Raw genomic sequence first — 15,376 nt, 5'->3', positions numbered from 1 at the left:
CTCAAAGACCTGTCACGAGCAATGTACTCGAGGAGGAAGTAGAATTTAAAGGTAAGATTTGATTATATTCCTTGAATATGTTCAGGGCTAGAAATGTAAAGGAGACCTGCTTATTTAAAAGCAATCACCTAAAAGATGAAGTAGGTAGAAGTTACTGGAAATCTTCTCAGTGCGTGATTTCTCAGAAAAGGCTAGAAATGTCCAGGAGCAGACTGCAAACGTGCAGGAGATAAATTCAAAGGTGGCCCAGTAATAACAGAACTCAAGAGGCAGCCACTGAAAGTCCTTTGTGGGTGCTGAGAAGAGCCCGGAGGGGTAGATCTGGTTCTAGAACTCCTCAGACTAGGGAGAGTGTGCATGGAGACCATCACTTCAACAAAGAGAATTTTTATATAGAAAAAAAAAATTGCAGAAAGAACAATGAATTAAAAGAATTTTAATAAAATCAACATGTTTACATTTGTACATCATGTGTATCTGGGACCCAGTCAGGGGAGAAGGATAAAGTTGCAAGGACAAAGGGTTCCATGGGACAGCAAGCAAAAAGCAAGGGCTACCCCCAGCTGTGCAAGAGACATCTGTGTGACAACATAACCCCACAGACACCTCCATGTGCTCACCAAACTTCCCACCTCGGAGCTCAGGCCCAGTGCCCCACAGCTGACATGACACTCCTACATTAATACTTGATAGGCAATGGCAGATAAACAGTCCATAGACTTAAACAGTACTGCCCACAGAATATTAATGCAAATTGAGTTCTGTTCATGCTGTTTTAACTAGAATGGTTACGCTGCACCTAATGACAGGGAAAAGGTCTGAGTGACAGTTCTAATTGCTCTATTCAATGGCAGTCACAAAACAGCAGGCCTGTTAGAAAGAACCATGTATTTGTCTTAAAAATAGGATTTAAGAAAAGGACCTGGGGAGAGTGTGAGGAGGGTTAGAGAACACAGTTCTTAATATACAAGACGATTCCGCATGTTGTCATGTTATTCCGCTCCTGTTAAAGGATTCAGTAGAGATGGGAAACTGCCCAGTGTAGCTCTTATTCTTGGAAAGAAGGGCAGGCATTTCAAAATATCAATCAAGCTTCAGAGGGGGAGAAAAAGAGAGACTAGTGTCCCCAAGTTAGGAGTGAGCCATCCCAAGCCTTTTCCAAGATGGTACCCATTTTGTGTACAGAGAAAACAGTGTTTTTTAAAGTATAATGCTGCATGTACAGGTAGCTTGCTCTTGGGGGAATGCAAACCCCAACTCACAGGTGGTAGCCATAACCCACGCGACAAGGTGATGAGTTCCTTGGCAGTCATCCAGGAGCTGATGCTCATGACCTGGCGTGACCTTGGAAGTCAGACCACTTTACACAGCACACACTCGAGCCACAGGAGAATTTCTCCAATGTTTATTCTTTAGATAATTGAAACATGGTTAGGAAAAAAAGATGTCAGTTCCCCAAACAACACACGGATGCTTTTGCTTCCTGGCTCACGCAGAATCCCAAAAGGAAAAAAAAAAAAAAAAAAAAATACCGTGATCATTATTAGCACAACAAACATTTTTTAGAGAACGGAGAGTAAGCTCTTTATTCGCCTCGGGAAGGCCCAGGCTAATGAAGAAAGGGTGTGTTCCACGGTCCTCCTGTCGCAGGCACCAGCGGAGCCCTGTTTCCCAAACATCACGGATGGGGGTATGTCATCTTCGTGGAAGTTCTTCCCAGCAGAGGTCAGCCCTCGGACGAAATGCGAAAGAGGCAGTGAAGAGGTGACAGCCAAAGCACAAAACGAATCCCCAGACGGCTCTGGATGAGAGACCTTCCTTCTGCAGGTCCAGGAAGTCTCAGGGCAGGCATGGAAAGTGCTGGCAGGTAAGATAGCCTGGCTGGACCCCTTGGAAGATCTTCAGAAGCACCTGTCGGGAGCAAGGGCGCCTCCCTCCAGGGCAGAAGCTGTTGTGCCCACGGGCTGCCCTGCTGAGGGTGCGCTGTGAAGACCAGCCTGTCTCTTGAAAAGCACGCTAGGTTTAGTTCCTCACGTTTCCCTTTTCATTTCTCAAGTTTTCAGTAGGAGGTATGCTTTCATAAGAAAAAAAAAATAGCCCTAATGAACATGACGGATGAATTTCTCAGTGAGAGAGAAACTGCAAAGATGCTATGAATTCAAATAAAAACGTTCAGTGGAACCTGTCCATCAGGGGGTTTCCAATCAGCAGGTGATGCGTCTGCAAAGGAACCTGTCTTTGGGTCCCCAACACCTAGGGCTTCCCCTGCCCACTTCAGAATGGGCAAAACAGCTTCTCTCTTGGATCTTTATCAATTTCTAAAAAGATCTCCCTTTGCTAGGCAGTCTGAAGCACAGGAGTTTACCCAAAGTGACTGTTGAGAGTAAACAGAACAGAACCTTTTGGGGGTTGGGAGCTGGATGGGATGATGAAACAAGGTTGGCCATTTGGAGGGGCAAAGGCAGAGCCTGCGTGGATGGACAATGCTCCCGTGGAGGACAGCGAGGTGCCTACCTCAGGGCTCCGTGCCCTGAGCATGTGCAGGCAGGAGAGGGCTTTGCCTGAAGACCACGCAACACCTTTCCAGCGCCCGCCTGTGTCTCAGGAGGGCTCTCTCACCCGTCTCGACCGCCCGGGGAAGACTCCCTTTTCTTTCAAAGGAGATCTTCGTTCTGGGTGACTGTGTATCTGGACAGGTGAACTCTGGTCTACTTTCGGGATTCTCAGGGATTTCCATTTACATTCATACCAAGAGCGATCAGCAGTGAGGTGTCCCTGTTTCACAGGGACCGACGTGTCCCCAGCACCCGGGTGCCTCCCCTTCATCCTGCTGGCCTGAAGCACGGCAGCTATCTGCTCTTTATGTCCAGCAGGCTTAGAAAAGAACTCGGAGTCCCCCTTGCGTGCTTGAGCCCAATTTTTCAAGTCCGGGTGCCAGGACTGGGTGAGCTGGGAGTCGTGTGTCTGTTGGTGGCACAGTGGGTGTGCACGAGCCCTCCATTTGGGTATCTGACAAACACAGGCTCGCCAAAGGGATTCTGGCACAGCTGGCAAAGCTTCTGGTCTGAGAGCCAGATTGCACTTCCTTTCAACTTCATCTGCAAACAGAAACCGAGACTGGTAATGCTGCCACGCAGTCAGACCCAAGTGAAGCACGTCCCCCACCCCACCCTGCAAGGATTATTATCCCTGATGTAGACTCTTGTCATGGCAACTTTGTCAAATAGTACGCAGGCGGTGGAAATAAGCAAAACCAGGCTTAGTACCCAGAGAAGTAAAAAAAAAAAAACTACACAACTGTTTTTGTTTTTTTTCAATTTTTAGTTTATAAAAGAAACCGCTGCTTGCTGGCATTTCTATCCCAGATCCTCCCTCCAATGTTCTCAGAGCTCTTACTGTTTCAACCTTGGCCTGACAGGAATGTTGGAGCCACATGGGACCATGCACAGCATCTCACTCCCTGGTCCTCTCACTTGCCAAAAAGAAGAGTACAAACACGGGGCTTGGCCAAGAGCGCACCTTCCTGAGGAGCTGGCAAATGCAAGCTCTTTTCTTCAGAGGTAAATAATGAAACTGAGCGGCAAAACCATCAGCCAAGGTCTCATAAACAGGACTTAAATTCTGCAAATTAAAAAGTTCTACACAATTCGCTCTTCACTTCCTGTTGCCATGTCCTGAGCTGCTTTCCTTCATTGGGATTTCCTTCAGCCACAATGCTCTGCCTCACCTTGGGCCCAGAGCTGTGGAGTCTGCCAGCTGTGAACCGAACCTCTGAAACCCTCTTGGACTCTGTGTATTGTCATAAGAAGGTATGTACAAGCACAGAAACAGAAGAGGGAAAAATGATTTTCCCGGCTTAAGTCCTTCAAGATATGGAAACTGAGGAACAGAGGTCAAATATTTTGCACAGGATCCTAGAGCTGGCATGTGGAGAAGCCAAGATCCATCCTTAGGAAGCCTGGCTCTGGAATTGGTTCTCTGATTCATCTTACCTGGAGCCAGCTGGACATTTTTGTCTGCTGACCTCAGGAGAGAGAATGACTATTCCAGAAATGGCAGACAGAGTTCATCGTGAATGCCAATTTGATTGCTTTGTGGCTGCTGCCTAGAGCACTGGGTTGAAAAGGACCCAGATCTGGCAAGAGCTGGTTGATTAATGATGTCTGCCACTCAGAACAAAGTAGCAGCAGGTTCATGGACTATTCCACCGAAATGTTTAGATCCTGGATTATCTAACATCCCCACCCCTCGGGCGGTCAGATCGCCACCCCTACCATTAGCCCCTTGTTCTTCTCTCCAGCACCCACATTCATTGCCTTGGCTTCTCCGTGCTCCCTAAAATGCTGCCCCTCCTCTCACGGCCTGACCATGCTCCCTGTACTGCCCATGTGCGATGCCCACAGCCACCCAACCTCGCTCTTGGAATCTGGGTTGTGGTATGTGGTTCCACACTCGTGAAACAGTCAAAGACAGACTTCAAGATCACCACCAGAAGTTGAGTGCCAGCAAAAGGAATCCATCTCTGGTCTGTTTCTCCTTAGAGCCCAGCTCAGAGCAATCTGGTTGCTCTCTTAAACATTCATAAAACAAATAAACAAATGAAAGAATGAACGGATGGATTCTTCAGATGTTTCCCACTTGTATATCTGCCAGCTTTTTGAGGGCAGAGATATGTTATTCAATTCTTCTGGGCTTTCTATAGCCTCACTGTGATGCACAGTAATTACTTCAAATCTGTGGGGACAGACACTGAGCCAACCAAATCCTTCATGAAGGGTTACTGAGTAATGTGAATGAGATGGAGAACAATCAGAGCTTATAGCAGGAACTCAATAAATATTTGACTTACATATCATAATAATGAAAGTCATGTACAGAATCTACTATTTTCTTCATGCATTACTCAATTCTTTTTTACTTCCAATATTAATAAACAAGTCATATCAGTTAGTTTTGGCTGCATAACAAGCAAACCTGAAACTTGGTGGCTTAAAACAATACTGGTTTATTGACTTCAAATGGGGGATCTTTAATTCATATCTCAAAAAATTTATTAAAAAACAAAAAGTTTGGGCTGGGGTTGTGGCTCAGTGGTAGAACACTTGCTTGGCACATGTGAGGCACTGGGTTCAACCCTCAGCACCATATAAAAAGAAATAAATAAAATAAAGATATTGTGTCCATCTGCAACTAAAAAATAAAAAAGTCCTATACAATTCACTTCAGTCAACCCAGGCAGGTGAGTCTACTGACAAGATTGAGCAGCAAGTTGGTAAATTCATCTTGTACTTGTTGGTTGTCCCCATCTTTCAAAAAACACTTAACACCCTCAGCATGCCAGGCTTGGCCCTAGGGAATGGAGATAAATAAATGAAGTTCCTGTCCTCAAAGAACCCAGTCTAATAGTAAATTGACACTTACGAATGCTGCACGAAGCAAGCAGATGCGCAGAAAGGGTGGTTCATCTGCTTACGGGTATGAGATGGTGTCATTATGGACAAATAGTAGGCTGAGGTCTGATTTGGTGTTTACCAGACTGCAAACAGGCGACAGGAGTATTTCAGAAGGTGGGGACAAAACATGCGAAGGCCAGGAGGGAGGGACAGTGGGTCCCCCCTGGGAAGGGCCTGGCTTAGGCCAGGATTCGCCAGGAAGCAGCAAGAGGAAAAGACCCAAAGGGCCAAGGCTGCATCTCCCAGACCACGGAGTCAACGCAGGCTTCTACCTGTGGGAGGAATATGGATTCCTGCTCTGCCGCCATGTGGAGCATTCAGACAGCGAGTCCAGCTTGGGGACAAGAACTGGCCCTGAGGCAGCTCTGGGCTCTTCCTCTCACTACCCTGCCCTCCCTGGGCTTCAGTGTCCTTTGCTGTGCAACAGAGCTGATACTGGTGGACACGGCATAAAGCCCTTGTGGTGTGAGATGACAGGAGAAGGTGTCCAGAATGTGCCTGGCACCTTTCTGATGCTTCTCCTTCCTCGCCTTCCCCCACCCACCTGCTTTCTCGGTCATGGCGTTCAAGAGGAGAGAAGAGCTGCCCAGCCCCGGCCTCGGCCCACTCAGACCCTCGGTATGTTGAGTCACCAAGACCATTTTCCACAGGTAAAACCTGCCTCATATGACTCACGGCCAGTGACAGCTGGACCAGCCCGTCCAGAAGGCCAGGCGCTCACCTTATTGTACGTGTAGATCAAGTTTTCCGACCTGGCCAGGCCGAGAGCCACCTGCGCGGTCCTCCTGGCGTGGACGCTGTCCCTCATGGCCCCGGTCAGGAACGGGCAGAGCAGCTGCACCGACCAGGAGCCGGGCAGCAGCTGCAACACCTGCGTGGCGTCGAACTCCGTGGCGTGGCGGTTCAGCAGGTCCACGGCCGCCACGGTCAGCTCCTGGGCAGAGGGGCCGGCGCGGAGGTACATGGCGAGCAGCGTGTGGAAGAGGTGCCGGCGGCAGGGCGCGTCCTGGCCCTCGGAGCTCCACAGGCAGTAGTCCTCGGCCGCCGAGAAGTCCCCCAGTTCGTGCACGAGGATGTGCAGGGCTTTGCCGTGCTCGCCCAGCTTCCCGTGGAGGATGGCCCTCTCCACGGGCAGGCCGGCGCCCTGGATCCGCTCTGCGGGACGAAACTGCCACTCAGAAACAGGCAGGGCTCTGCCGAGGGACCCTGTGCATCCTGCTGCTCCGAGCCTTGGAAAGGGCAGTCCCTCCCGGCTACCTAGAAGTTGCTAAATACTGCCAGCCGGACCACCCGGGGAAGGAAGCTTTCCTTGTATTTTCACCTCGCCACTTTGGTTCTCAGTACAACAGCAGATGGACTCTTGGAGGAGTGGGTACCGGAGATTGAACTCAGGGGTACTTGACCACTGGGCCACACCCCCAGTCCAGTTTTGCATTTTATTTAGAGACAGGTTCTCACTGAGTTGCTTAGGGCCTCGCTAAGTTGCTGAGGCTGGTTTTGAATCGTGATCCTCCTGCCTCAGCCTCCTGAGCCGCTGGGATTCCAGGACTGTGCCACCGGCCTGGCTGAACTCTATTTAATATATTAAGAGAATGAACAAAACAAACTACCCAGGATCCCAGAAGACCCGGGTGAATTGCTCCTCACTCCGGGGCTCCACCTTCCCAGTGTAGTATATTTTTTGACTAAGGTGGAAGGGCACTAGAGTTGTCACTGAGTCCTTGGGGGACTGTTTCAGGACCCACCCTCTATGGTACCAAAATATCCAACGCTCAGGTTCCTCACAGAACCCCCAGTTCTTGCACAAGGATACACTGTATGTGTTCAAAAGCTGTATGAATGAAAGCAATGATCAACAAATTCATGACTAGCATGAGATTTTAAGAAAGGGATTTGTAAGGCAAAAAGGATGTAGAAAGTGTTAGGAAAAATATTTAACCATCTTTATAGCATGGGCACCCACCAATAAAAACACACAGTGGCTGCAAGCAATCCCCATGGCTGCTTGTACCACAGGCGAAGGATAGACCCCAGGGGTAAGAGCAAGCTAGAATCAGCATTTGCTGTTTATGCAAAATATCAGTACACATCCATGTTCTGGTTCAACTGCTCAAGAGTGGTGGGACAGGGGCAAGTTGGGCAACCTCTTTCAGCTTCGAGTTGCTCTCCTGTAAAAATGGGGAGAGTGCTAGGATTTACTTCATATAAACTGCAGAAACGGAGCATCATAACACGTGCTTGGCATTTGGACCTGTGCCTAGTGGATACAGTCGATCCTTTTTATGCGTGCATTTCAAATGTGTGAATTCAGCTACTTGCTAAAATTTACTTGTCACCTCAAAACGAACACTCACAGCAATTTCAAGGTCATTCTTGGCCAGACACAAAGCAAAACATGTTTTAGTTGCCCCACCTACACAGCTGAGGTTGAACAAGGTGACCCTCTGCCTTCTTGCTTCAGGTCTCAAGCTACATTCCAGTATCCTTTACCCAGTCCATTTAGTGAGACATTTATTTATTTATTTTTTTGCATTTTGCTCTTTGTTAGTGATTTTACTGAAGGCTGTGCTGAGCCTTATGGAAAAAATATGCATTACATAGGCTTTACTTGGGCATGAGTTATAGTGCTGTTGACTCTGAATTCAACAGTAACGAATGAACAATATATATTAATTAAGGTATTGTTAACAGAAACACACATAAAACAAGCTCATGTACTGACAAGGTTATGAAAGTGGTGGGCAGGTTTGCAGGAATCCAACCCTGTATTTCCCCTAGTGACAACAGTTCAATGCTCCCCAATTCCATGTTTCTGGAGAATTCTCAGAATACAGCTACCATGCATAATGAGATCTGATTTAATGGTCAGAAAATGCCACTGATGCCTGTTACTAATCCAAGTACGTACAAATCCCAGAACTTCTGTGATGTCCAAAACAGAAAAAAACTAAATTCCACCAGGTGCAGGTACCATGCACCTGGAAACTCTGGTCTTTGCTCCCTTGAGAAACTGGAAACTCATTCCCTCTAAGGGAAGCACCTGCAGTGCTTCCATGGCTTAGGGCTCAAGGGACTCCAAGTCTTGAGTAGACCAAGAAAGGGAGACCGGGACAGGGCCAGCTGGCAAAGTGTTGATCAAATGCAGCTGGTCCTCAGTACTCACAGGTTTTTTGCATCTGAGAATTCAACCAACCACAGATCATAATTATTAAAAAAAAAAACAAAAACAAAACAAAACCAAACAATAACGACAAAAACAACCAAAAAAAAAAAAAAACTGTCAGTCAGGTGCAATGGTGCTGCCTGTAATCCCAGCTCCTCTGCAGGCTGAGGCAGGAGAATTGCAAGTTTGAGTCCTGCATGGGCAACTTACTGAGATCCTAACCCAAAATAAAATTATAAGGTCTGGGTGTAGGCTCAGTTGTAGTGTTCACCCGGCTTCCTTCCCCTGCACTGCAAAGAAGATAAAGTAAAAAAAAAAGCATCTGTACCAAATAGGTACAGACTTAAATGATACAGCACAGCAATTATTGACCTAGCCTTTACACTGTGTGAGGGATCAAGTAATCTAAATGGGAGGAAGTGTGCAGATCACATACCAACACCTGCCATTTCCTCTAAGGGGCTTTGGCATCTGCAGACTTTGGTGTCCTGGGGGTCTGGAACCAATCTCCCAAAGATACCCAGGGACCACTCTATTGGAATCATCAAAAGGAACTAGGAGTTAGTGCTTCAAAGCTGAATCCAGAGGTTAAATGAAGGTCTGACCAACAGCCATGCACATGGTCAAGACCTATCAAGGCAACTTCAACATCACCAGCTAAGGCCACTGTCCAACTTGAGAGGGGGGGACACAAGAGGCCTTCCCCTCCCTCCAAGCAGGCTGACTCTGTGTCCAAATGGGCCCAAGGAATTGTCCTGTTGGATCAAAAGGGAGCTCTGCCAAAGCCTGTCTCCCTGTGCCCCACACCCAGGACAGAAGCATCGACCTGGAGAGAACGTCACACTCACTCTTACCTATCACGAAGTGGACTCGATACAAGTCGGACTTCTGGAGCAGGTGCCGAAGCTTGGTCTGTGTCTCTGTGGGCTCCAAGCCCTGGCTGTCGGTGGCCGCCTTCTGCTGCAGCACCTCCTCCAGGTAGAGGACTGCCAGGTGGGTGTGGTACTCTTCTTTCTGCAGGAGAGGGGACCCGACAGGCAGAGAGGGTTTACGAGTGGGACGCCTGCAGATCTCCTCCACTGGCCACTGTGCCCACCACCCGGCCTGTTCCGAGGGGACCTGGGGAAAATTCTCGAAGACAGTTGACGCAGCACCCTTGCTGGATGGGAAATCTCCCAGAAACCCCAATGCACAGAGGAGGAGCTTACAGTTCGAGGTGCTACAGTTTGAATGCTGCATGTTCCCCAAAGGTCCATGTGCTAAAGGTCCCCAGGGTGGTAAAATTGGAAGGTGGGGCTAATGAGAGGAAGTTAGGACATGTGGGTATGTCCTAGAAGGGGACTACGGGAATATAATCTCTTCCTCTTTCTCTCTTTCACATCCTGGCCATGAGGTAAGCAGCTGTGTTCCACTATCTGCTCCTGGCCATGACAGGCTGCCTCATCACAGGTCCCAAAGCAACAGGGCCAACTGACCACAGATGGGAAACCTGAAAACCATGGGTCAAAATATACCTTTTCTCTTTATAAGTTAATTATCTCAGATATTTTGTCAGAGTGGTGGAAAGCTAACTAACACATATGGAGAACAAAAGGGTTACTTGTCATTTTATGAAGTAAGGGTCATAGAACTTAGGTATTCTATAAAAAGGCACAAACTCTCTCATTACTTTTGGAGATAATAACAGAGGGAAAACAGAAGAACAATATAAGCATAGAGGACATGAGGTAGCAGGTAAAAGGGCTGCCTATTCCAGTGGGTCTCTTTCACTAAGCCTCAAGTTCCCGCAGACATCCACAAGTACAGACTGAGCAGCCAAGGAACACGAACATGACATTAGAATAATCTGCTAAAAATGTCGATAGTCAGGCTCCATCTCCTGTTGTGCTCACCTGCAGTCTCCTGTCAATAACAAGATGTTCCAGATATTTAACGAGGGCTTTAGGGTATTTTTTAAGGCAATCGATAATATCATCTGGATTAAAACTGTTCTTCTGCTGTTCATCCCAAGGTCTCTTGGTGAAAACTTGAACTCCAACCTAAAGGAAGGGCAGCAATTTATTGTTATGAGGTTTTTGAAGTCACTTTTCCTTCATTTTTATTTTGGTCACTATGCATTCATACTGTGGATAAAATCATCATAAAAATATGATGATATAACACATGAAGTATGTACAACTTTTTGCGTGTCAATCACATCTCGATAAAGTGGTTAACAAATATGGTTACAAAGAAAGATGGTCCGGCATGAAGCACTGACAAAGACTAAAGAGCAGGACGCAAAGACAGCAAAGCACCCTGCACTTGGAAACCTCCTCTCAGACACCCGGCTGGAATTTCTTTAACAATAGTTGGAAACTAAAGAGTGAAGCGTTCCTTGGTAATGGATTTTGATAACCCATGCAGTAACTATATTGGACTATTAAGATCAACCCCAATCAGGGATGTTTCTTTGCAGAAGAATAAATGAAAAAAGCAAAGAATGCTGAAAATTCAATATCATAAACTCAGATCTCTAAACAAAGATTACCTATTTGGTAGATTATTTATGATAGATGGTTAATCTGGGATCTGACACTCTGGTCCCTGAACAAGTATCCAGACTGCCTTCCTGTCACATTGAAGTACTCCGGTCTAATTCCATCTTCAAGGAAATGCTAATGAGAAAATTATATCCATGCCAGGTTCCCCTAGGCCCTTATGTGTGCATGTTCTGTTACATGCAAACACACGCTCATCTTTGTGATCCCAAAACATGAGAAATCAAGCAGAGCTGTTAAGAGTGTGAATTTGGGTTGTAAGTGTGGATCTGTGAGTCGGCACTACCACCTCTTGGCAAAGTCTCAGTTGCCACAGTCTAAAATCAGGCCCAGTTCTGGGCTAGGGAAGGCTCAGTGGTCAACACTTGCCTAGCTGCACAGGTCCTGGGTTCCATCCCCTCTACTGCATAAACAACAACAACAACAGAATAATAATAATGCACACTTTGTGGAGTTGCAGTGCCATTCAAAGGAGAGGCAGGTCAAGAGACGGGCCTGTCACATGGCAGGCACCCAAAATTCCAGTATATTTTGCTGCCATCTGGGAACACTGGGAATGGTCTACCCCTCTCAGTAGCACCAGGTCCGTGTTCCAAGTGTGAGCGAGTGTGTTGGGAGTGTGCTCAGCGGCCGTGTACTCAGGCGCAGGAAGGATGGAGTCAAAGGTAAAGGTGCCCAAAGCCCAGGGGCTCCGGCCTTCCAGTTAGGCAGCTGGACACAGGCAGGAGCCCCATTCCAGTCGGGTTGAGGTGCAAAGCTTGGGGCTCTCCACTTACAGCACAGGCCCCGCCGCAGAGGGCGACGCTGCCTCTCCCGGGGCAGCCAAGGAAAAACCCACGTTTTTAATCATGAGAACCAAGCTTACTATCTTCATTCCAGTGGTCTGTGGGCGTCACTAAGGCCCTCGTCCCTCTGTCCTGAGCAAGCTATCCCCTCAACAGCCCACAGCCAACAGGCACTTTATCACTCTTGTCATTTCTCAAAGTCAAAGATGGGTCGACACAAAGAAGAAAGAAATTATGGCATTTGCCAGTAAATGGATGAAACCGGAGACTCTCTTGCTAAGTGAAGTAAGACAATCCCCAAAACCAAAGGCCGAATGTTCTCTCTGATACATGGATGCTGACTCACAACGGGGGTGTGGGGTTCACCCCATCGGACAGGGAGGAGTAGGGGGAAGGGGAAGCGGGTGGGAATGGGAAAGAGTGGAATGAATGGGACATCACTTTCCTGTGTTCACATATGAACACACGACCAGTGTAGCTCCACTTCATGTGCAACCACAAGAACGGGAAGTTACACTCCGTGTATGTAGGATGTGTCAAAACACATTCCACTGGCATGCATAACTAAAGAGAACAAATAAATGTGTTCAAAGGAAGTAAAAAAGATGGGCTGAATCCTGCTCATGACCCCTCTCCGGCCTCCACACCCACGATCTCCTTGTCGGGGTGTGGGAGCAGAGAAGGTCACCCTGGTCTCTCTGGTGTGGTCACTGCCCCAGTGACCACACCAGACTGAACTGCCCCAGTGTCAACAGTGCCTAGGTAGCTGGGGAGACACGAACTGGAAAGCGTGTGTTTTCAGGACGACGTGAAACTCGGGGCGCTGGGCTTCTTGCTTTTCTAGGAGAGCGGGGTTCCCAGGAAGAGGATTCTAACGGTGCGTCTCGGCAGCACCCTGACGCAGAACTTCTTGCAGAGCTGGAGTTCAGATGACTCAAGAGAAAGTATTAAAAGGGAAACAAAGAAAACAGAGGCGGGGTTGAAATGGAGCTTTCCTTCCCACCTGAAATCAAGAGCTCCTGTGGTTCGTTTGTACCAGTCACCCTGACAAAGGAGGCATTTCTCAAGCACACACCTCCTCGCTTCTCTGCAAGACCCAGTCGGCGTAGGTCCACACCAGCTCTCGGTCGGGGCAGTAGGTGAGAAAGTCAACGATGTACTCGTACAGGTCCGAGCGTGTCGAGTCCTGGATGTCCCCGTTCACGATGTTCACCCACAGCTGGAGAGGAATAAGAGATACAATTAAACAAGACCCAGAAAGTAATGAATCTTGTGGAATCAGCTTAGAAAGGCTGTCTGTTTACTTACTTGACCTTTCAAGACCAAGTAAGTAAACCTCTTGAAAGTGCAGGTTAAGAATCTCCCTAATCTGAAAACCCCCAGTCCAATACTTTGAACCCAGGGGTGCTTTACCACTGAGCACATCTCCAACCCTTTGCATTTTTATTTCGAAACAGGGCCTCACTAAGTTGCTGAGCATCTCACTAAGTTGTTGAGGCTGGCCTCAAACTTGTGATCCTCCTGTGTGAGGCTCCCATGTTGCTGGGCCAAAACTTTTTAAGCCTGTTGATAATGCACTTTAGAGTTCAGATTTTCAAATCTGGGTTGGTCCACCACTAAAGTCTATGCAAATCTTCCAAAATCTGAAAAACTCTGAAATTTGAAATACTTCTGATCCAAAGCATTTTGAATAAGGAGTGTTTAACCTATAGTAGGACAAGTCATGAATGTCTAAATCAATTTTAATTTTCCTTCCTTCTTCCTTTCTTCCATCCAGTAATACAAACAGTAAACAAAATTTATGGGGACAGAAGAGTGCTTTTAATCTTTCTTCATAAAATAAATAAAACAGTGACATCTAGACATAGAAGAATTCACCTGCAAGCATAAGAGAGCACCTATTTCATCTTCTCCATCACCTGAGTTCCCATTCCTGAGCTTCTCCTTGGACTGTGATGGGCAGGTGTGCTTTTCAAACTGCCTTGGTGATTCTGGTCCCAAATGCTCCTGTTATCTTTTGCCCAGAAGGCTCAAAACTGACCCCGATGACAAAAGCCTCTCACTATTCCAATCAAAAAATTCCCTACCATGCTAACTGAAGCTTACTCTCTGCATCCAGAAAGAGGGAGCATCACGTGGAGCAGGAAGGGATAGAGGCCACATCCCCTGCCTGGTGAGTCTCATCCAGCTGTCCACCTGGCTGGGCTTCTGAGCCCTGGCAAAAGCAGTACATCTGAGAAACAGGTGATGCCCACCTGTCATTCTGACATCAGCATCCCAACATCTTTTGTGATACAGGTTGAGTGTCCCTTATCCCAAATGCTAGGGACACCGCTGTTTTGGATTTCAGATTGCTTCAGATTCTGGAATATTTGCATATAGACAGTGATGTATCTTGGGGGTAGGACTCAAGTCTAAACAAGAAAGTCATTTGTATCAAGTACACTTTATGCCCAAAGGTAACTTTATGCAGTATTTTTAACATGAAACAAGTCGAATGAAACAAGGTGTTATGCAGTGGAATTTTCCACTCTGGGGCCTCACATCGGCACTCAAATAATCTTAGATTTTGGAATATTTCAGATTAGGGATGCTTAACCCATACTTGTTTCTTCAATACTGAATTCCCCAAACCAAATAACATAATTTACTTTTGGCTTTGGAGTACATGTTAATGATGTTAATGGAGAATCCTGGTTTTTTTTTTTTTTTTGGTACCAGGGATTGAACCCAGGAGTGCTTAACCATTGAGCCACATCCCTAGCCCCTTTTGATACTTAGAGACAGGATCTTGCTAAGTTGATTCGGGTCTCACTAAGTTGCTGAGGCTGGCTTTGAACTTGTGATCCTCCTGCCTCAGACTCCCAAGCTGCTGGATTACAGGAGTATGTCTGGCCTCCTTTTTTTTTTTTTTTTTTTAAACTCTGCTTTCCAATTGTGCTATCATGATAATCTCTCTCTCTCTCTCTAATTAGGGTTTTATGGTTATTAAACATGCATGGAAACTGATGCAAACCCCCGTTTTCCCCTCCTGTCCTCCCTCCCTTCTCCCCTTCTCCTTCCTCTATTCCACTAGACTTCCCTTCACTCATCTATTAATTTGTATTGGATTGGTTCTTCCTGCAATCTTATCCTTCCGTCCCCCCTTTCCTTTATTTTATTCAGTTTCTGCATATGAGAGAAAACCTTTGACTTTTCAGTTTCTGAGTTTGGCTAATTGCACTTAGCGTGGTGTTGTCTGTTTCTATCCATTTACTGACAAATGCCTTAATTTCATTCTTTTTAATGATTAAGGAGAACTCCATTGTGTATCTATACCACAATTTCTTAATCCATTTCCCTACTGATGGGCAGGCATCTGGGTTGACTCCATCATTTGGCTATGGTGGATTGTGCTGCTATAAACACTGAGGTGGCCGTGTTGCTAGAGTAGGC

At 46.9% G+C, this 15,376-nt stretch overlaps 1 protein-coding gene across 2 annotated transcripts in view; it reads right to left on the bottom strand.

The window, feature by feature from the left end:
* Positions 1–420: 420 nt before the first annotated feature.
* Positions 421–15,376, bottom strand: part of Tgfbrap1 (transforming growth factor beta receptor associated protein 1) — a 61,331-nt gene continuing 46,375 nt past the window's right edge. For both annotated transcript variants that reach the window (XM_047523052.1, XM_047523051.1), the window contains exons 8-12: positions 13,017–13,160; positions 10,509–10,655; positions 9,471–9,630; positions 6,175–6,608; positions 421–3,098 (exon numbers count right to left, since the gene is read on the bottom strand). In XM_047523052.1, coding sequence (XP_047379008.1) covers positions 2,922–3,098; positions 6,175–6,608; positions 9,471–9,630; positions 10,509–10,655; positions 13,017–13,160 — 1,062 coding nt within the window. In that variant the 3' untranslated portion in view covers positions 421–2,921. The remainder of the gene's footprint in view (positions 3,099–6,174; positions 6,609–9,470; positions 9,631–10,508; positions 10,656–13,016; positions 13,161–15,376) is intronic.

Source organism: Sciurus carolinensis, chromosome 13, assembly GCF_902686445.1.
Source record: "Sciurus carolinensis chromosome 13, mSciCar1.2, whole genome shotgun sequence".
NCBI lineage: Eukaryota > Metazoa > Chordata > Mammalia > Rodentia > Sciuridae > Sciurus > Sciurus carolinensis.
This window is presented reverse-complemented; position numbering and strand designations above follow the sequence as displayed.